Below are 16,796 nucleotides of genomic sequence, written 5' to 3'. Positions count from 1 at the left end.
CACAAATGTTCACTACCCCAGTTACATCAGAAACCATCTCCAACATTCAAGCAGGTCAAATCAAAGTATTCGCTATAGCAGGTGAAGCACACTGATTGCAGGAAGAACTTACCAGTGTAGGTCACAAACTGTAAAGAGGTTGAATTGATTTTCACATTCTGTAACTGTATCAATGGTGTACTAAAAAAGCTACAGATGAAAATTCAAACTGAGTGAATAACTGGACGGTTTTTGTACTTACTGGGTCCTATTGCATGCCCAATAACATAAACGATTATACAGACAATGCTGAGATATGACATCCCATTAATAGAGTCCTATGGAGAAAACATATTTATTCCTTTAGCAACTCACACAAAATGCTGAAATCATTCTTATTGCATTGTTATTGTGTTCTTGCATCCCATGTAGTTTAGCTGTGAACCTTTGGGATATCTTCTTCATTTTATTAAATAGTAGATGAGTTTCTGGGTATAGACCTGGGCTGATGGGCTATCAGCGAGGAGACCCAAACTCTGATGTACCTTCCTCAGTCTGAGGCAGGTTTATCAAACTCGAGGAAGTAAGCAACTCACAGGAGGGAGTTGGAGGGTAGGGTTAGCGTTAGCATTGGGAGAGCATTCCAGATATGTGGGTACCACTGGATCACGGCATTTGAAAACTATTCCAAAGCTAAGGTAGACTTTCTTCATTTGTCTGTCATTCTCACTGCAATTTGCTCCCAGGTGCCCACAGTAAGGGAGTAATTGTCCTTGTTAAAGTACTGAAGAATGTCAAATATTTAATGCTCACTCAACATCCCTAAAAAAAACCAGGCATTATCATATTCATGCCTCTGGGATCTTGCTGTGCATGAACAGCTTGACATCCTTCCTATATTAAAAGATTACAATGACTTTCAGGGCCCTGCAGCCCCTCAAACCTGTTCTGTCGTTCCGTTAGACGATGGCTGACCTGCATCTCAACTTTCTTCCTGTGTTGCAGGGTCCAGAGAAATTCTGCTCCTCCTCCCCAGTCAAATATCCCAGACCACCCGGTCTGTGCAGTGCCTGTAACGGCAATCCCAGATATCCTGCCCAGGGGGATGATTGACATGGGATTGTTGGGAAACTGATTGAGCTGGACCGCAGACCCGAGTATTCCGACACTCTCCTGACCAGCCTCCATCATCTCATTAGAAGTTCATAAAATTATGAGAGGCATAGATAGAGGAGACAGTCGAAATCTGTTTATCCCCTGGGGTGGAAATGACAAATAATAGAGGGCATAGATTCAAGGTGAGTGGGGAAAGATTGAAGGGGATGTGCAGGGCAAGTTTTTTACCCAGAGAATGGTAGGGGCCTGGAGCACACTCCAGGGGCAGTGGTGAAAGCAGATACAATAGTGGTGTTTAAGAGGCTTGAATACGCAGGGAATGGGGGTGGGGGGGGGGGGGTGTATAGATCATGTGCAGGCAGAAGGGACTAGTTTAATTTGGCACCATGCTTGGCACAGATATCGTGGGCTGAAGGGCCTCTTCCTGTGCTGTACTGTTCTATGTCCTATCATCCACTTTCCATAAACTTAATGCAGGCATCTGCTGTGTGTGTCCTGCTTTGCACCAAGTCCAGTTCATCCACTAACGCTGTGCTTCCTGACCTATATTCGCTTCCAGTTAAACATAGTTTAAACATTTTCACTCTTACTTTACCTCATTGTAATCATCTTCAGCTTGAAGTATCCAGATTTCAGAGTATCCCACGATGCATTTATTCCATCATCGGTGGGCGTACCTTCAAATGTTGATCTCTGACCTCGGGAATTTTCTCCCTAAACCTCTTACTTCTTTTAAGATGTGCGTTAAACCCTGTGACTATGACCAAGCTTTTAGTCATATGTCCTAATATCTCTTTATGTGGCTCTGTTTTACATAGCTCCTGTGAAATGAGATGTCTGTGCTGTATTAAAGGTAAAATATAAAATATAGCTGGCTTTTATTCTTCTTCTCATTGTCAAACAAACATTGGGAGCACAGCAACTGGGATGATTTGAGCACAAGCAAGAAAAGCTTCTTGCACATCTGCGTAGTTTTATTATTTTCAATGGGAAATTAACTCAAGGGCAGTGCTGGAATTAACTTTACGGAGAGAGAAACCAAGTTAATGTTTCTGGTTGGAGAAGCTTGAACTCTCTCCACAGAAGCTGTTGTGTATCTCAAGCATTTTCTGTTTTTTATTTTAGATTTCCAGGATTTTTTTGCTTTTCAATTAAATGAATAAGCAGCCGAGCTCACCTAAGCAATGGAATCTTAAAATGCAACGATCCTGCCACCAGAATGAAGTTTCTCAGCATTATTTTGTTATTAGCTGTTGCAATGTTCCCTTTCTTAGAAGTTGCCATTGCAGAGCTTACATCTATGATCTGAAATTTTGATTTCATTTAGAAAAGCTTTGTGTATTTTTAATTTATTCATTCACAGAATGTAAGCATCACTGTGAAGGGCAGAATTTAATCCTCATCCCAAAGTGCCCTTGAACTGAATAGATAGACCACTGCAAAGGGCAGTTAAGAGTTGACCGTGTGTTTTCAAATCCTTTTGCAAATTGTCTGGATGAGTCCATGTTTAACCTTGTCCCTACCTCCTCCATCTTCCAATTTACTTCCTGATTGGGGTCTGTCAACCCATCCTAAAGTGCAAGTGATGCAAGAATGTTGGACTATTAAAAAGTAAGTACCAATAATTATTACAAATACGCAATCAAGGGCAAAATTACAAAGACTTTTCAACTACGTGATGTGGTACCAGCATATGATTTTCCTGTGCTTATAAGATTGCTTTGCCCATTGTGTTAGCGTGCTGTATTGTTTGTCTGCTTCAAATAAAACTGCTTGGAAACTCTGCTAAAGTGGAAGTAAATTAGTTGTGCAGCATAATTTCAGGGTCAATAGCAGCTTATTATTCTGGACTTTAAGACCCTATTTGCAATTTGGCTTATTTCCTAATAATTCACCGCCATTCACAGAGGACGAGGCTTTCTACCAACCTGAAGGTTCAGACTCATTGTTAAGATCATACAGGAAATGCAGCAAGTGGCAAATCCCACTAGGAGAAGCAGCCTGCGTCCTGCCTTTTCGATTATAGCCGTCTGTAGAACACAATGGCAGTATGAGTTTAGCCCTGTTAAAGCAACACAGTCACATCGAACTGTATTAACATCTGGTAAAGGGTGATTACAGGAGATCCTAGTTAGGACTTACTGCTGCTATGGTCATGAACACATTAACTGATCCTGTGCCAACAGTCACATACTGAATATCATTCTCTTTTACCCCCGCTGATCGATATATGTTGTCTGCATAGTAATATATCTGTAAACAGAAAATGAGTAAATACTGAATGAGATTTCTCAGCTTTATTTATTATTAAATATTACAATATGTCCTCGCTTTAGAAACTGCTATCAGAGATCTTATCTCCAACTTCTGAAATTTTGATTCCATTTATAAAAGATTTGTGTATCTTTTATTGATTCACAAAATGCAAACATCAATGGCAAGGACAGCATTTAATACATGTCCCTAACTGCCTTTGAACTGAATAGCTCATTTGGCCATTTCAAAAAGAAGGTAACAGCTGACTGCATTGTTTTAAATACATTTCCAGGATCTGGGCATCATTGGCAAGGCCTGTATTTAATGTCCATCCATAATTGGCCTTGGTGGTGAATGACCTTCTCGATCCACTGCTGTCCATGTGGTGAAAGAGCTCTCATAGTGCTGTTGGGGAGGGAATTCTAATATTTCAACCAGCGATATATTTCCAAGCACGCAACAACTGTGGACAATGGTGTTCCCATGTGCCTGAAGCCCTTGTCTTTCTTGGTGGTAGTGGTGGTAGCGGTAATAGCATTTAATGTCAAGGGTGGGTAGTTAGCCTCTCTCCCCTTTCTGAGGTGCTGCTACTACTTGCCACTTATCAGCACCTGTCTGAACATTGTACAGGTCTTGCTGCATGCAGGCATGGGCCGCTACATCTGCTGAGGTGTTGTGAATGGAATTGAACATTATGTAATCATTAGTGAATATCCCCACTTCCAACCTGCTGAGGAAAGGACGGTCATTAATGATGCAGTGGGAGAGGGTTGGGTCTGGGACAAGGCTCTGCGAGACTTTTGCTGTCACGTCCTGCGGCTGGGATGATTGACCTCTGACAACCACAAATACATGATTTAACCCTGGTGACAACTGGAATCTTGTCAGTCATTGTCAATTTCCACCAAGTAGATTTTTGGAAGAATGAGGCCATTATCTTCATGACAATCATTGGCAGCCATTAACTCCACAGCTCTTCCTGGTGACTGTCCATAGCTGAACCTAGAATATCCCCAGGACTGTCTCTTTTGCCTCCACTTCAATGGCTGAATCCAAACCCACCTCAGATCATCTGTTGCTGAAACCACATTCATGTCCTCACTGGCCCTGAACTTGACCTTGTGTCTGGCCACTCACCTTCCACCTCACATAAAGTTGGGTTCAATCAAACCCAGCAGTTGGTAACCAACCAGTACCTAGACCAATGCCCTCACTTGCTGACCATTCTGTTTGCTCCCAATCTGGCAATATCTTGAATTTGAAGCTCTCATCTTTGTTTTCGAACCTCTCACAGCCCCATCTCTCCCGATCTCTGCAGACTCTACCAGCCGTGCTCACTCCAAGATCGTTGCAGTCCTCCAAATCTAGACTCTAATTTGCTCCAGCAATAGAAATTGTGCTTCCAAATGGCAAGCTCTGAAACTCCCTCCCTAACTAAACCTCCTTAAAACACTCCTTGACCTCTTTTGGACACGAATCTGGTCATAGAGTCATATAACACGGGAAATGGCCCTTCGGCCCAACTGGTCCACGCTGACCAAGATGCCCATCCAAGTTAGTCCCATTTGCCAGCATTTGGCCCATAACCTTCTAAATCTTTCCAATCCATGTACCTGTCCAACTGTCTTTTAAAAGTTGTTATTGTACCTGCCTCAACCACTTCTTCTGGCAGCTTGTTCCATATACCTGCCACACTTTGTGTAAAAAAAAGTTGTTCCTGGAGTTTCTATTAAATCTCTCCCCTCTCACCTTAAACCTGTGCCCTCTGGTTCTTGTTTTCCCCATCCCTGGGGAAACACTGAGTGCATTCACCCTACCTATACCTGGTCACTGATATCTCCTTGTGGCTCAGTGTGAATATTTATTTGATAACACTCCTATGCAGCATGTTGGCATGATCTACTACGCTAAAGCCATTGAATAAATGGAAATTATTATTTTGTAAATACAGCTTCATACTTTTTATCCACTATTTGTTCATAAGTATATTGTTTGTGTTACTTACTGCATTAACTCCAGAGAGCTGCTGTCCCATATTCAGAACAATGACAGTTATCAGCTGCCAACGTAGTGATCGGAATGAGCACAGGTTGAGTACAGACAAGCGACCTTCAGCTTTCTCGGACTGATCTTCCAAGCGCATTTCCTCGATTTCGTTATCGACGTCATCCGATCCTCTTAGACGCCTTAAAGCTTGAACACAAGATATTTGATCTCTGCTGTTTTAACATTGGATTTTAACTTTTCTCTGTTTATAGTTGGAACATAAAACAGTACAGCACAGGAACAGGCCCTTTGGCCCACAATGTTATGCCGAATTAAATTAGTAATCAAATGCTCAACTAAACTAATCCCTTCTGCCTACACAATGTCCACATCCCTCCATTCTCTGCACATTCATGTACCTATCTCAGAGTCTCTTGTACACCTTTATCATATCTACCTCCACCACCACCCCTGGCAACACATTCCAGGCACCCACCACTCTGTGTAAAAAATTTGCCCCGCACATCTCCTTTGAACTTACCTGCTCTCATCTTAAATGCATGCTCTCTGGTATTAGACATTTCAGCCCTGAGGAAAAGATACCAGCTGTCAACTCTCTCTATGCCTGCTAGTTCTAGATTTTCCATGAGGGAGAAGTATCTGTTGAATTCTGGGGCAGGCACTGCACATTATTAATCTTCTCCTGGAGTCATACAGCATGGAAAAAGACCCATCTCGCCGATGTTGCTGTTTCAACTTTAATGTAGGTCATCTACATAGCATATCTAACCACTATCCACAAGATGTTAAAACAGGTGAGAAAAAAAAAGTTATAACAAAAAAAGACCCAAACAAAGCCATCCACAAAGGTAGTATAATGGGCAAAACAGTCAAGTTAGTACTGGCAGTGTCATCTGATGTGTTGAGACAAGGTCAAAAATTAAAGCAAATTTTATTACGTAATTTAGACAACATATGGTAAGAAAAACTATGTACGACACCACACCATAAAACACAAAAAAATAATTGGTCCAAAAAGACATGTATAATTTCAATAGTCCCAGGCAAGGCAGAATCTGGAAACCAGGGAGGAGAAGGTCTTAAATCTCTTGATCCCTAGAAAGCTCATAAGAGAGCCATTTTCAGGGCATCATTTCCCCCTAACTCTGATGAAGAAAACTGAACAAAGCCACTTCATCGACCTGGCAACATTCCCCGATGAGCTCGTGAAGATGAGCACATCTTTGGACTTCTCTATGTGAGTCTTACCCAAGTCCACACCAAAAATCAAGCACCCATTTACACTAATCCCACATTCCCCATTAACTCCCTCCAGATTCCACCTAAACTAATCTCAATCACCTAAGAGGTTTGGGAAGTAGTGTTGGAGAGCAATTTCCCTCTGTTTTCCCCTAATTAGCCTGGGATTTAGATCGGGATAATTAGAGAAACACAAAATGTTTTTCTGTCTCTCCCTGCAGATTATATGGACTTTGGGTAAATTGAAGAATATATACTCAAACATTTCCAGGAATCTGTGTAGGACACAGGGTTTCCTTGGTCCTAGATTCCCTGGATGGAAGGTTGTTGTACAAGGACAGTATTAGCAGACTGGGCCTATACTCTCTTGAGCAAACAAACAATCTGCTGGAGGAACTCAGCAGGTTGAGCAGCATCTGTGGGGGGAAAGGAATTGAGACAGTCCTGATGCAGAGTTTCGACCCGAATTGCCGACAGTTCCTTTCCCCCTACAGATGCTGCTCGACCTGCTGAGTTCCTCAAGCAGATTGCTTGTTGCTCCAGAAGTGGGAAGAAATTTCTTAATCGAGAGGGGTGTGAATTCTCCACCCAATAGGGCTGCGGAGCTCAGTCACTGAATATATGTAAAAGGAATATGGGTAAAGCAACCTATGATCTTGTTGAATAGTAGAGCAGGCTTGAGGGGCTGAATGGCTTCTTGATCCTATGTTCTTATGCTCAATACTTGCTAATTTGACTGACAAAGGAATCAAGAATAAATGTCCTCCGGAAGTGGTGGAGCTCATCCCGGGTAGTAGGTTGGGACCGGACCGGACTCTGAGAGGATTGAAGCTCACACTGCCACTTGCCAAATGGTCTCCTGACTGTGGCTGGCACTATGTTTCGTTTCCCCTTGTAAAAAGGACGCTCAAGGTGCACCAGATGCAGACTTTGCAACCCTGATTCCCACATGTCAACATTCCTGGTCCCACTTACAAGATAACAAGAAAGCGGTGATCAGAATTCCTTTGTCAAACTTTTATGATCCCCTCACCATTCAACTATAAAAGTTACTGCGGTTAAGTTACACTCAGTCAGAGTCTGACAGCTTTGTGGGAGGCCCAGAATGATTTCAGCCCAGATTTCCTATTTTTCCCTCAGATTCCACTATCCCTTTGTGTTCCTGGATGCTCTCCTTGTGTAAACTTAATCTAAAGCACTGCTGTCCCATCCTAAGTCACACTTAGTTCCCTTCAGGCATCACCACAGTCCTTGCCAACGTACACTGGCTGCTGGATAAGTAAAACATTAATGCTAGGGTTCTTACCTCTGCTTTCAGATCCCTCCATCTGCCAATACTCTCTGCTGGTTCAAAATCCTACAAATTATACGTTCTCCTTTATTTTTGGCCTTTTGATTATTCCTGAATTTAATCACTTCAACACTGGTGGCCATTGCCGAGGTCCTAAGCTCTGGAATGGCTAACACGAGGGGACATGATTTTGAGGCGATTGGAGGAAGATATAAGGTGGATGTCAGGGGTAAGTTTTTTTTACACAGAGAGTGGTGGGTGTGTGGAACGCACTGCCTGCGGAGGTTGTGGGGGCAGATACATTAGGGACATTTAAGAGACCCTTAGATAGACACATGAATGATAGAAAAATAGGGGGCTATGTGGGAGGGAAGGGTTAGATAGATCTTAGAGCAGGATAAAATGTCGGAACAACATTGTGGGCCGAAGGGCCTGTACTGTGTTGTAGTGTTCTATGTTCTATGTTCTAACTCCCTCCCTGAACCTCTCCCATTCTCCACATCTTTTAAGAAATCCTTTAAAACTGATCTCAGCCAAGCTATGTGTTATCTGATCTTCTGACAGACAATATTTTGACTGATAAACTCTAATGTAACCTTTTTGGCCATTTCACCAGGTTAGGGAGCAATAAATGCATTGGCATACACTTAGTTTAATGAAATATGTTGGTGGGATGTGAATTATCCACAGGCTGTGAGACACCCTCACCATAACTTTTAAAATTCTCCCTCTTGTTTTGAAGACTCTCCACAGTGTCACTCTTTCCTACCTCCTCCCCTGCCCTCAGGCCCTCAGAGTTACCTCCACACATCCATTTCTGGAATCTTAAATATTGCCGAACTTATCACCCCATCACCGATGATCATGACTTCAGTTGTCTGGACCCGAACCTCTGAAATTCCTTCCTAAACATTTCCACCTCTTTACCTCTTCTCCCTCCTTTAAGGTGCCCCTTAAAACTATTGTCTAGTTCAGCTGCCACTTCGATGCCAGTGATGAGCCATAACCATTTCAAATTGATGCACAGGTGGCAGTGTGCCTGTGACCTTGAACTCATCTCCACAGGGTTTAGCTTTACTGAATTGCAGTTACCTGTTCTTGCTCCGACTTCATCACCCTTTTGGATCAACATGTATCTGGGACTTTCGGGGAAGAAAGGCAAGAAGATTAGCTCCACAACGGCTGGGACTCCAGTCAGTCCCAAGAGCAATGGCCAACCTGAAAGGAAAAACAAGAGAAAAAGTAGGCACCTTTGTCCATTTGTCTGTAATCTGTTGCATGTAAGCCAGAGAGGAATACCTCTGTCACTTGCGAGAACTTTTCTTAATCCAAATGTCTGAGCAATCAGGATTCCGATCGTGATGAACAGTTGGGGCACCACACCGATGGCACCGCGAAGATTCTTTGGTGAGAGCTCACCCAGGTACATAGGGACCACGTTGGACGAGAGGCCTAGACGAAAGAACAAGGACACTAGACAATGCGCACCAAGCACAGTTCCCAATTATCACGAATGACCTGTGTTTGGAGACAGTTTACTTCCCAGTACTGAGAGGGAGAGGATCTTCCACCAGTAACCTCGATCAAAACTCTCTAGCTGCAGGATTTTTAAAACCTTCCTTCAGGTTGTGTAAGGCGGATTTACACCTGCAACTGTTGGCATATTGGGTGGGTTGCCATTGCTTTTTCTGTTTCAGAGTGAAACACAGACAGCAGGTTTATGAATGCAATTGGGATTATTTTAGATCCCACCAAGTTCGACAGAAAAGGATGGTGGGTCAGCATCTGCCTGTCATGACCAAGATCCTAAAGAAGATACAAGCCTACAAGTTGGGTCCATTGGAGCTGGTTTTTAACATGCAAGTCACGCCAGATGAGAGTTACCAGGGGTGGATTGTGCCTTGGATCATTTCCAGGTAAAATCATGTCCTTTGGGTAATTGGCCTGTGAACAATTGACCTCGGCACGGCTAACGTTTCCCCAACGCCAGGCGTGTACTAGTCACGTCACACATCCCGCAGTGTAAGTTTGCTCCATTATGGCCAGAAGATCTTGCGAGCCATGTCCTTCCATAGGAGTGCACGGTGAGACGTCAATTAAAGGGTTTGCATTCTGACGTTGATGGCTTGCACACAGCGTTTGCCAGCGCCAGTTTTCCAGGATCAGGACATTGGAAAGCTCACCACTAGTTGACCCTGCTGCCCTCACACCTGACGTACATCACAGTCACGTCCCACCACCTCGACCTTGTGATCCATCCATAGGGTGGACCGCTTGCGGCAGGGGACCTCGCTTGGGGTGAATGAGTGGGTTGAGAGGAAGGATTACCTACACCCACAGAAGTTCTCCATGTTTCCCTCTACTTTCCTCCATCTCCACGACAGTCCTTTACGGAGCTGCCCTGTGGCTGCTGTGGGGAATTAGAACATAGAACATACAGCACAGGAGCAGGCCCTTCAGCCCACGATGTTGTGCTGAACTAATTAAATGCTTGACTAAACTTATCCCTTCTGTCTACATAACACCCATATCCCTCCAATTCATGTGCCTATCCAAGAGCCACTGAAACACCTCTATCATATCTGCCTCCACCACCACCCCTGGCAGCACATTCCAGGCACCCACCACTCTCCGTTTAAAATACTTACCCCCTCTCACCTTAAATGCGTGGCCTCTAGTATTAGGGAATTCGACTCTGGGGAAAAAGATATCGGCTGTATCTATGCCTCTCATAATCTTATAAACTTCTATCAGGTCTCCCCTCAGCCTCTGCCGCTCCAGAGAAAACAACCCAAGTGTGTCCAACCTCTCCTCATAGCACATGCCCTCTAATCCAGGCAGCATCCCGGTAAACCTCTTCTGCACCCTCTCCAAAGCCTCGACATCCTTCCTATAACGGGGCGACCAGAATTGGATGCAATACTCCAGATGCGGCCTAACCAGAGTTTTATAAAGCTGCAACATAACTTCCTGACTCTTGAACTCAATGCCTCAAATTCCTTTAAAGCATTCTGTCAATGCCTTGTGCAGCTCTCATTGAGAACCCCATGACACACTTTAGTACAAACTGCCGACATTCACACATTTCTGGTCAACTTCCAAATATTTGTGGGGGATCCATTTGGGCCAGATGTGATTTATGCATCGTAAAAAGATGAAATCCGATTTCCGGGCAAACAAGTTTCGTCCAACAGAACGGCTTACACCTTGTTTTATCTCCGATGTCTGCAGCACTTCACTGACAAGGAGGAACCCACTGGATGGGTCGGTAATTCTGTAAACGTGAACTGTTGATAGTTCCCTTACAGACACCTGACTCCAGGGCCATGTGGTGACCACACTGCATTCATTAGCTCTGGACAGTGTCATGTAGTAGTTGTGATGCATGTAATTACCTGGCACAGTTAACTGCTGTGAAATTGAATTCTGATCATTTGCGGCAAGCTGCTGCATTGCTTTAGATAAATAAGCTCATAGGTGCTCTGGGGCAAGAGGTGTAAATTGACCCAGTAATGGGGAAAGGATGGATATTCACCCAGAGTGGAAGGATATTCACCCACTTTAGGAGCAGATATTCACCCAGAGTGAGGGGATACTTCTCCAGAGTGAAAGGAGGACATCCAGGCAGTGCGAGGACATGTGTGCAGAGTAGGGGAATGTTCACCCAGTGTAGCTTGAGGGACAGATATTTGCTACATACTATTCCAAGACTGAACCTCACCACACACTGAAGTGGTTCACTTGGGGGTGGATTGCGTCAGTGATCAGTTCATTCGCAGCAAGCCGCACACTGAGCGACTGATGTAACGCAATCAGAGCCACGATGTGGCTTATTAATCTACTTGTCATCAAGCCTGACATATATCACCATCTTGAGGAGTAATTAAAAACGTTCTCCAAATGATGTGGCGTGACCGCAGGGAGCTGGGGGGGTTAGATACCTACCAGCACACACTCCAACAATGATCCTGGCAATAATTATGATTTCAAACGACTTTGATGCTTTACTTGTTCCCATCAATATTGCTGGGATGAGAGAAAATATGTTGTTAAACAACAAGGTGCCCTTCCTGTGAAACCAAAAGGAAAGGAAATCGGGTTTAAACTTGGCAAATGTCATGTAAACCACATCAAAAGAGCAGCAGCACAAAACTTGAAAGAATGGAACATCTCAGCAACATCCCATCACTGTAAGACTATTGAACGGTTCCCTTATACGATGAGGTGGACTCTGACCTCATGATCTACCTTGTTGTGACCTTGCAGCTTATTGCGCTGCACTTTCTCTGTAGCTGTGACACTTTACTCTGCACTGTTACTGTTTTTACCTGTACTACCTCAATGCACTCTGTCCTACCTCAATGCACTCTGTCCTACCTCAATGCACTCTGTCCTACCTCAATGCACTCTGTACTACCTCAATGCACTCTGTACTAACTCAATGCACTCTGTACTAACTCAATGCACTCTGTCCTACCTCAATGCACTCTGTCCTACCTCAATGCACTCTGTACTAACTCAATGCACTCTGTCCTACCTCAATGCACTCTGTCCTACCTCAATGCACTCTGTACTAACTCAATGCACTCTGTACTACCTCAATGCACTCTGTACTAACTCAATGCACTCTGTACTACCTCAATGCACTCTGTACTAACTCAATGCACTCTGTCCTACCTCAATGCACTCTGTCCTACCTCAATGCACTCTGTACTAACTCAATGCACTCTGTCCTACCTCAATGCACTCTGTCCTACCTCAATGCACTCTGTCCTAACTCAATGCACTCTGTCCTACCTCAATGCACTCTGTCCTACCTCAATGCACTCTGTACTACCTCAATGCACTCTGTACTAACTCAATGCACTCTGTACTACCTCAATGCACTCTGTACTACCTCAATGCACTCTGTACTAACTCAATGCACTCTGTACTACCTCAATGCACTCTGTACTACCTCAATGCACTCTGTACTAACTCAATGCACTCTGTCCTACCTCAATGCACTCTGTCCTACCTCAATGCACTCTGTACTAACTCAATGCACTCTGTACTACCTCAATGCACTCTGTACTACCTCAATGCACTCTGTACTACCTCAATGCACTCTGTCCTAACTCAATGCACTCTGTCCTACCTCAATGCACTCTGTCCTACCTCAATGCACTCTGTACTAACTCAATGCACTCTGTACTACCTCAATGCACTCTGTCCTACCTCAATGCACTCTGTACTACCTCAATGCACTCTGTACTAACTCAATGCACTCTGTACTACCTCAATGCACTCTGTACTACCTCAATGCACTCTGTACTAACTCAATGCACTCTGTCCTACCTCAATGCACTCTGTCCTACCTCAATGCACTCTGTCCTAACTCAATGCACTCTGTCCTACCTCAATGCACTCTGTCCTACCTCAATGCACTCTGTACTAACTCAATGCACTCTGTCCTACCTCAATGCACTCTGTCCTACCTCAATGCACTCTGTACTAACTCAATGCACTCTGTACTACCTCAATGCACTCTGTACTACCTCAATGCACTCTGTACTAACTCAATGCACTCTGTCCTACCTCAATGCACTCTGTCCTACCTCAATGCACTCTGTACTAACTCAATGCACTCTGTACTACCTCAATGCACTCTGTCCTACCTCAATGCACTCTGTACTAACTCAATGCACTCTGTACTACCTCAATGCACTCTGTCCTACCTCAATGCACTCTGTACTAACTCAATGCACTCTGTCCTACCTCAATGCACTCTGTCCTACCTCAATGCACTCTGTACTAACTCAATGCACTCTGTCCTACCTCAATGCACTCTGTCCTACCTCAATGCACTCTGTCCTACCTCAATGCACTCTGTACTAACTCAATGCACTCTGTCCTACCTCAATGCACTCTGTCCTACCTCAATGCACTCTGTACTACCTCAATGCACTCTGTACTACCTCAATGCACTCTGTACTAACTCAATGCACTCTGTACTACCTCAATGCACTCTGTACTACCTCAATGCACTCTGTACTAACTCAATGCACTCTGTACTACCTCAATGCACTCTGTACTACCTCAATGCACTCTGTACTAACTCAATGCACTCTGTCCTACCTCAATGCACTCTGTCCTACCTCAATGCACTCTGTACTAACTCAATGCACTCTGTCCTACCTCAATGCACTCTGTCCTACCTCAATGCACTCTGTACTAACTCAATGCACTCTGTCCTACCTCAATGCACTCTGTACTACCTCAATGCACTCTGTACTACCTCAATGCACTCTGTACTACCTCAATGCACTCTGTCCTACCTCAATGCACTCTGTACTAACTCAATGCACTCTGTCCTACCTCAATGCACTCTGTCCTACCTCAATGCACTCTGTCCTACCTCAATGCACTCTGTCCTACCTCAATGCACTCTGTACTAACTCAATGCACTCTGTCCTACCTCAATGCACTCTGTCCTACCTCAATGCACTCTGTACTAACTCAATGCACTCTGTCCTACCTCAATGCACTCTGTCCTAACTCAATGCACTCTGTCCTACCTCAATGCACTCTGTCCTACCTCAATGCACTCTGTCCTAACTCAATGCACTCTGTCCTAACTCAATGCACTCTGTACTAACTCAATGCACTCTGTACTACCTCAATGCACTCTGTACTAACTCAATGCACTCTGTACTACCTCAATGCACTCTGTACTAACTCAATGCACTCTGTACTACCTCAATGGACTCTGTACTAACTCAATGCACTCTGTACTAACTCAATGCACTCTGTACTACCTCAATGCACTCTGTACTAACTCAATGCACTCTGTACTAACTCAATGCACTCTGTACTACCTCAATGCACTCTGTCCTACCTCAATGCACTCTGTACTAACTCAATGCACTCTGTACTACCTCAATGCACTCTGTACTACCTCAATGCACTCTGTACTACCTCAATGCACTCTGTACTAACTCAATGCACTCTGTCCTACCTCAATGCACTCTGTACTACCTCAATGCACTCTGTACTAACTCAATGCACTCTGTCCTACCTCAATGCACTCTGTACTAACTCAATGCACTCTGTACTACCTCAATGCACTCTGTACTAACTCAATGCACTCTGTACTACCTCAATGCACTCTGTACTACCTCAATGCACTCTGTACTAACTCAATGCACTCTGTACTAACTCAATGCACTCTGTACTACCTCAATGCACTCTGTACTACCTCAATGCACTCTGTACTAACTCAATGCACTCTGTACTACCTCAATGCACTCTGTACTACCTCAATGCACTCTGTACTAACTCAATGCACTCTGTACTACCTCAATGCACTCTGTACTACCTCAATGCACTCTGTACTAACTCAATGCACTCTGTACTACCTCAATGCACTCTGTCCTACCTCAATGCACTCTGTACTAACTCAATGCACTCTGTACTACCTCAATGCACTCTGTACTAACTCAATGCACTCTGTACTACCTCAATGCACTCTGTACTACCTCAATGCACTCTGTCCTACCTCAATGCACTCTGTACTACCTCAATGCACTCTGTACTAACTCAATGCACTCTGTACTACCTCAATGCACTCTGTACTACCTCAATGCACTCTGCACTAACTCAATGTAACTGCACTGTGTAATGGATTGACCTGTACGAGCGGTATACAAGATAAGTTTTTCACTGTACCTCAGTATAAGTGACAATAATAAACCAATACCAATACCAACACACATCTATGATGGTCCCTGCATTCAGAAATGATTCAGATCATCTTTTGCCTAATTTTCTCCCTGAAGACATGGAGTTAGAAATTATTTGGTGCATGGAACTACAGGTTGAAACGGTGCTATGAAGGGGACATGCACCACTTTCTTGCTGGGATCACAGCAGAGGGATTTTCTTGCGTGTGTAACATGCAACATGCAGACCCAGCGGCAGCGAGAATCCTGGACTTCTGGTGTGGCTTCGCACAGCGGCTATGGGTTATCCTTTGGCATGGCAGCTCTGTAGGAGGCATTTTGCATGATACGTTGGGAGCGACAAGGACATGTGGACGGAAGAAATAGAACGAATAGGCCATGTGGTCCCCCACACTTGCTCCCCATTCCGTGAGACTATGCCTGATCTTTTACTTCAATGCTACCTTCCTGAACTAACTCTATATCTCCCGATTCCCTTAATATCCAAAAATCAATGGATCTTTAACTTGAATATACTCAGTGACTGAGCTTTCGTAGCCCTTTTGCGGAATAAATTCCAACGATCCACTACATCTGAGTGAGACTTGACTGAACGATCCCTCATTTTGAGACTGTGACCCCTGGTTCTAGATACGTCAGCCAGAAGATACTTCTCCCCCACATCTACTTTGGCAAACCCTGTAAGAATGTTTCAATGAGATCGCCCATCATTCTTCTAAACTCTCAAGTCTGATCCAATCCAATTTATCTGGCCCAATCTGTTTAACGTCCCCTCATAGGACAATACCCCATCCTAGCAATTAACCTGGTGAACCTTCATTCCACTCCCTCTCTCAGGAATATCTTTTCCATGGTAGGGAGACTATAGTCCAGGTGTTGTCTCACCACCATCCTACATAATTTCAATAAGAGTCTGTAGCTTACAGGGAACTGTAGACAGGGAGTTGGCATTCAGATGCCCACTCAATGTCTGATTGGGCATCGTGGCAGTGGATGTAGACAACTGGGGCCAGGTCAGAGAGATTGGCACCACCCTTCTAAGACAGCAATACTCTTTTCTTGTGAAGTGCAGAGCAATCTCATCCGTCTGCACACTGGAGAATAAACTATGGATTCCATGGCAGACTCTCTAACAATTGTTCAGGTAAAGAATAATGCTTCACCCGGGCTTCATGAGGATCTAATTT

The 16,796-nt window shown here is 44.1% G+C and overlaps 1 protein-coding gene across 6 annotated transcripts in view; it reads right to left on the bottom strand.

Annotated features, from left to right (window-relative positions):
• Positions 1-16,796, bottom strand: part of slc2a1a (solute carrier family 2 member 1a) — a 38,636-nt gene that overhangs the window by 8,142 nt on the left and 13,698 nt on the right. For all 6 annotated transcript variants that reach the window (XM_052039356.1, XM_052039357.1, XM_052039358.1 and 3 more), the window contains 7 exons: positions 11,834-11,958; positions 9,188-9,340; positions 8,981-9,106; positions 5,357-5,544; positions 3,238-3,348; positions 3,024-3,125; positions 242-317 (listed from right to left, as the gene is read on the bottom strand). In XM_052039356.1, coding sequence (XP_051895316.1) covers positions 242-317; positions 3,024-3,125; positions 3,238-3,348; positions 5,357-5,544; positions 8,981-9,106; positions 9,188-9,340; positions 11,834-11,958 — 881 coding nt within the window. The remainder of the gene's footprint in view (positions 1-241; positions 318-3,023; positions 3,126-3,237; positions 3,349-5,356; positions 5,545-8,980; positions 9,107-9,187; positions 9,341-11,833; positions 11,959-16,796) is intronic.

The sequence above is a fragment of the Pristis pectinata genome, chromosome 26 (assembly GCF_009764475.1).
Source record: "Pristis pectinata isolate sPriPec2 chromosome 26, sPriPec2.1.pri, whole genome shotgun sequence".
NCBI lineage: Eukaryota > Metazoa > Chordata > Chondrichthyes > Rhinopristiformes > Pristidae > Pristis > Pristis pectinata.
Note: the sequence above shows the minus strand (reverse complement) of the source record. Positions and strands in the feature narration are given on the sequence as shown.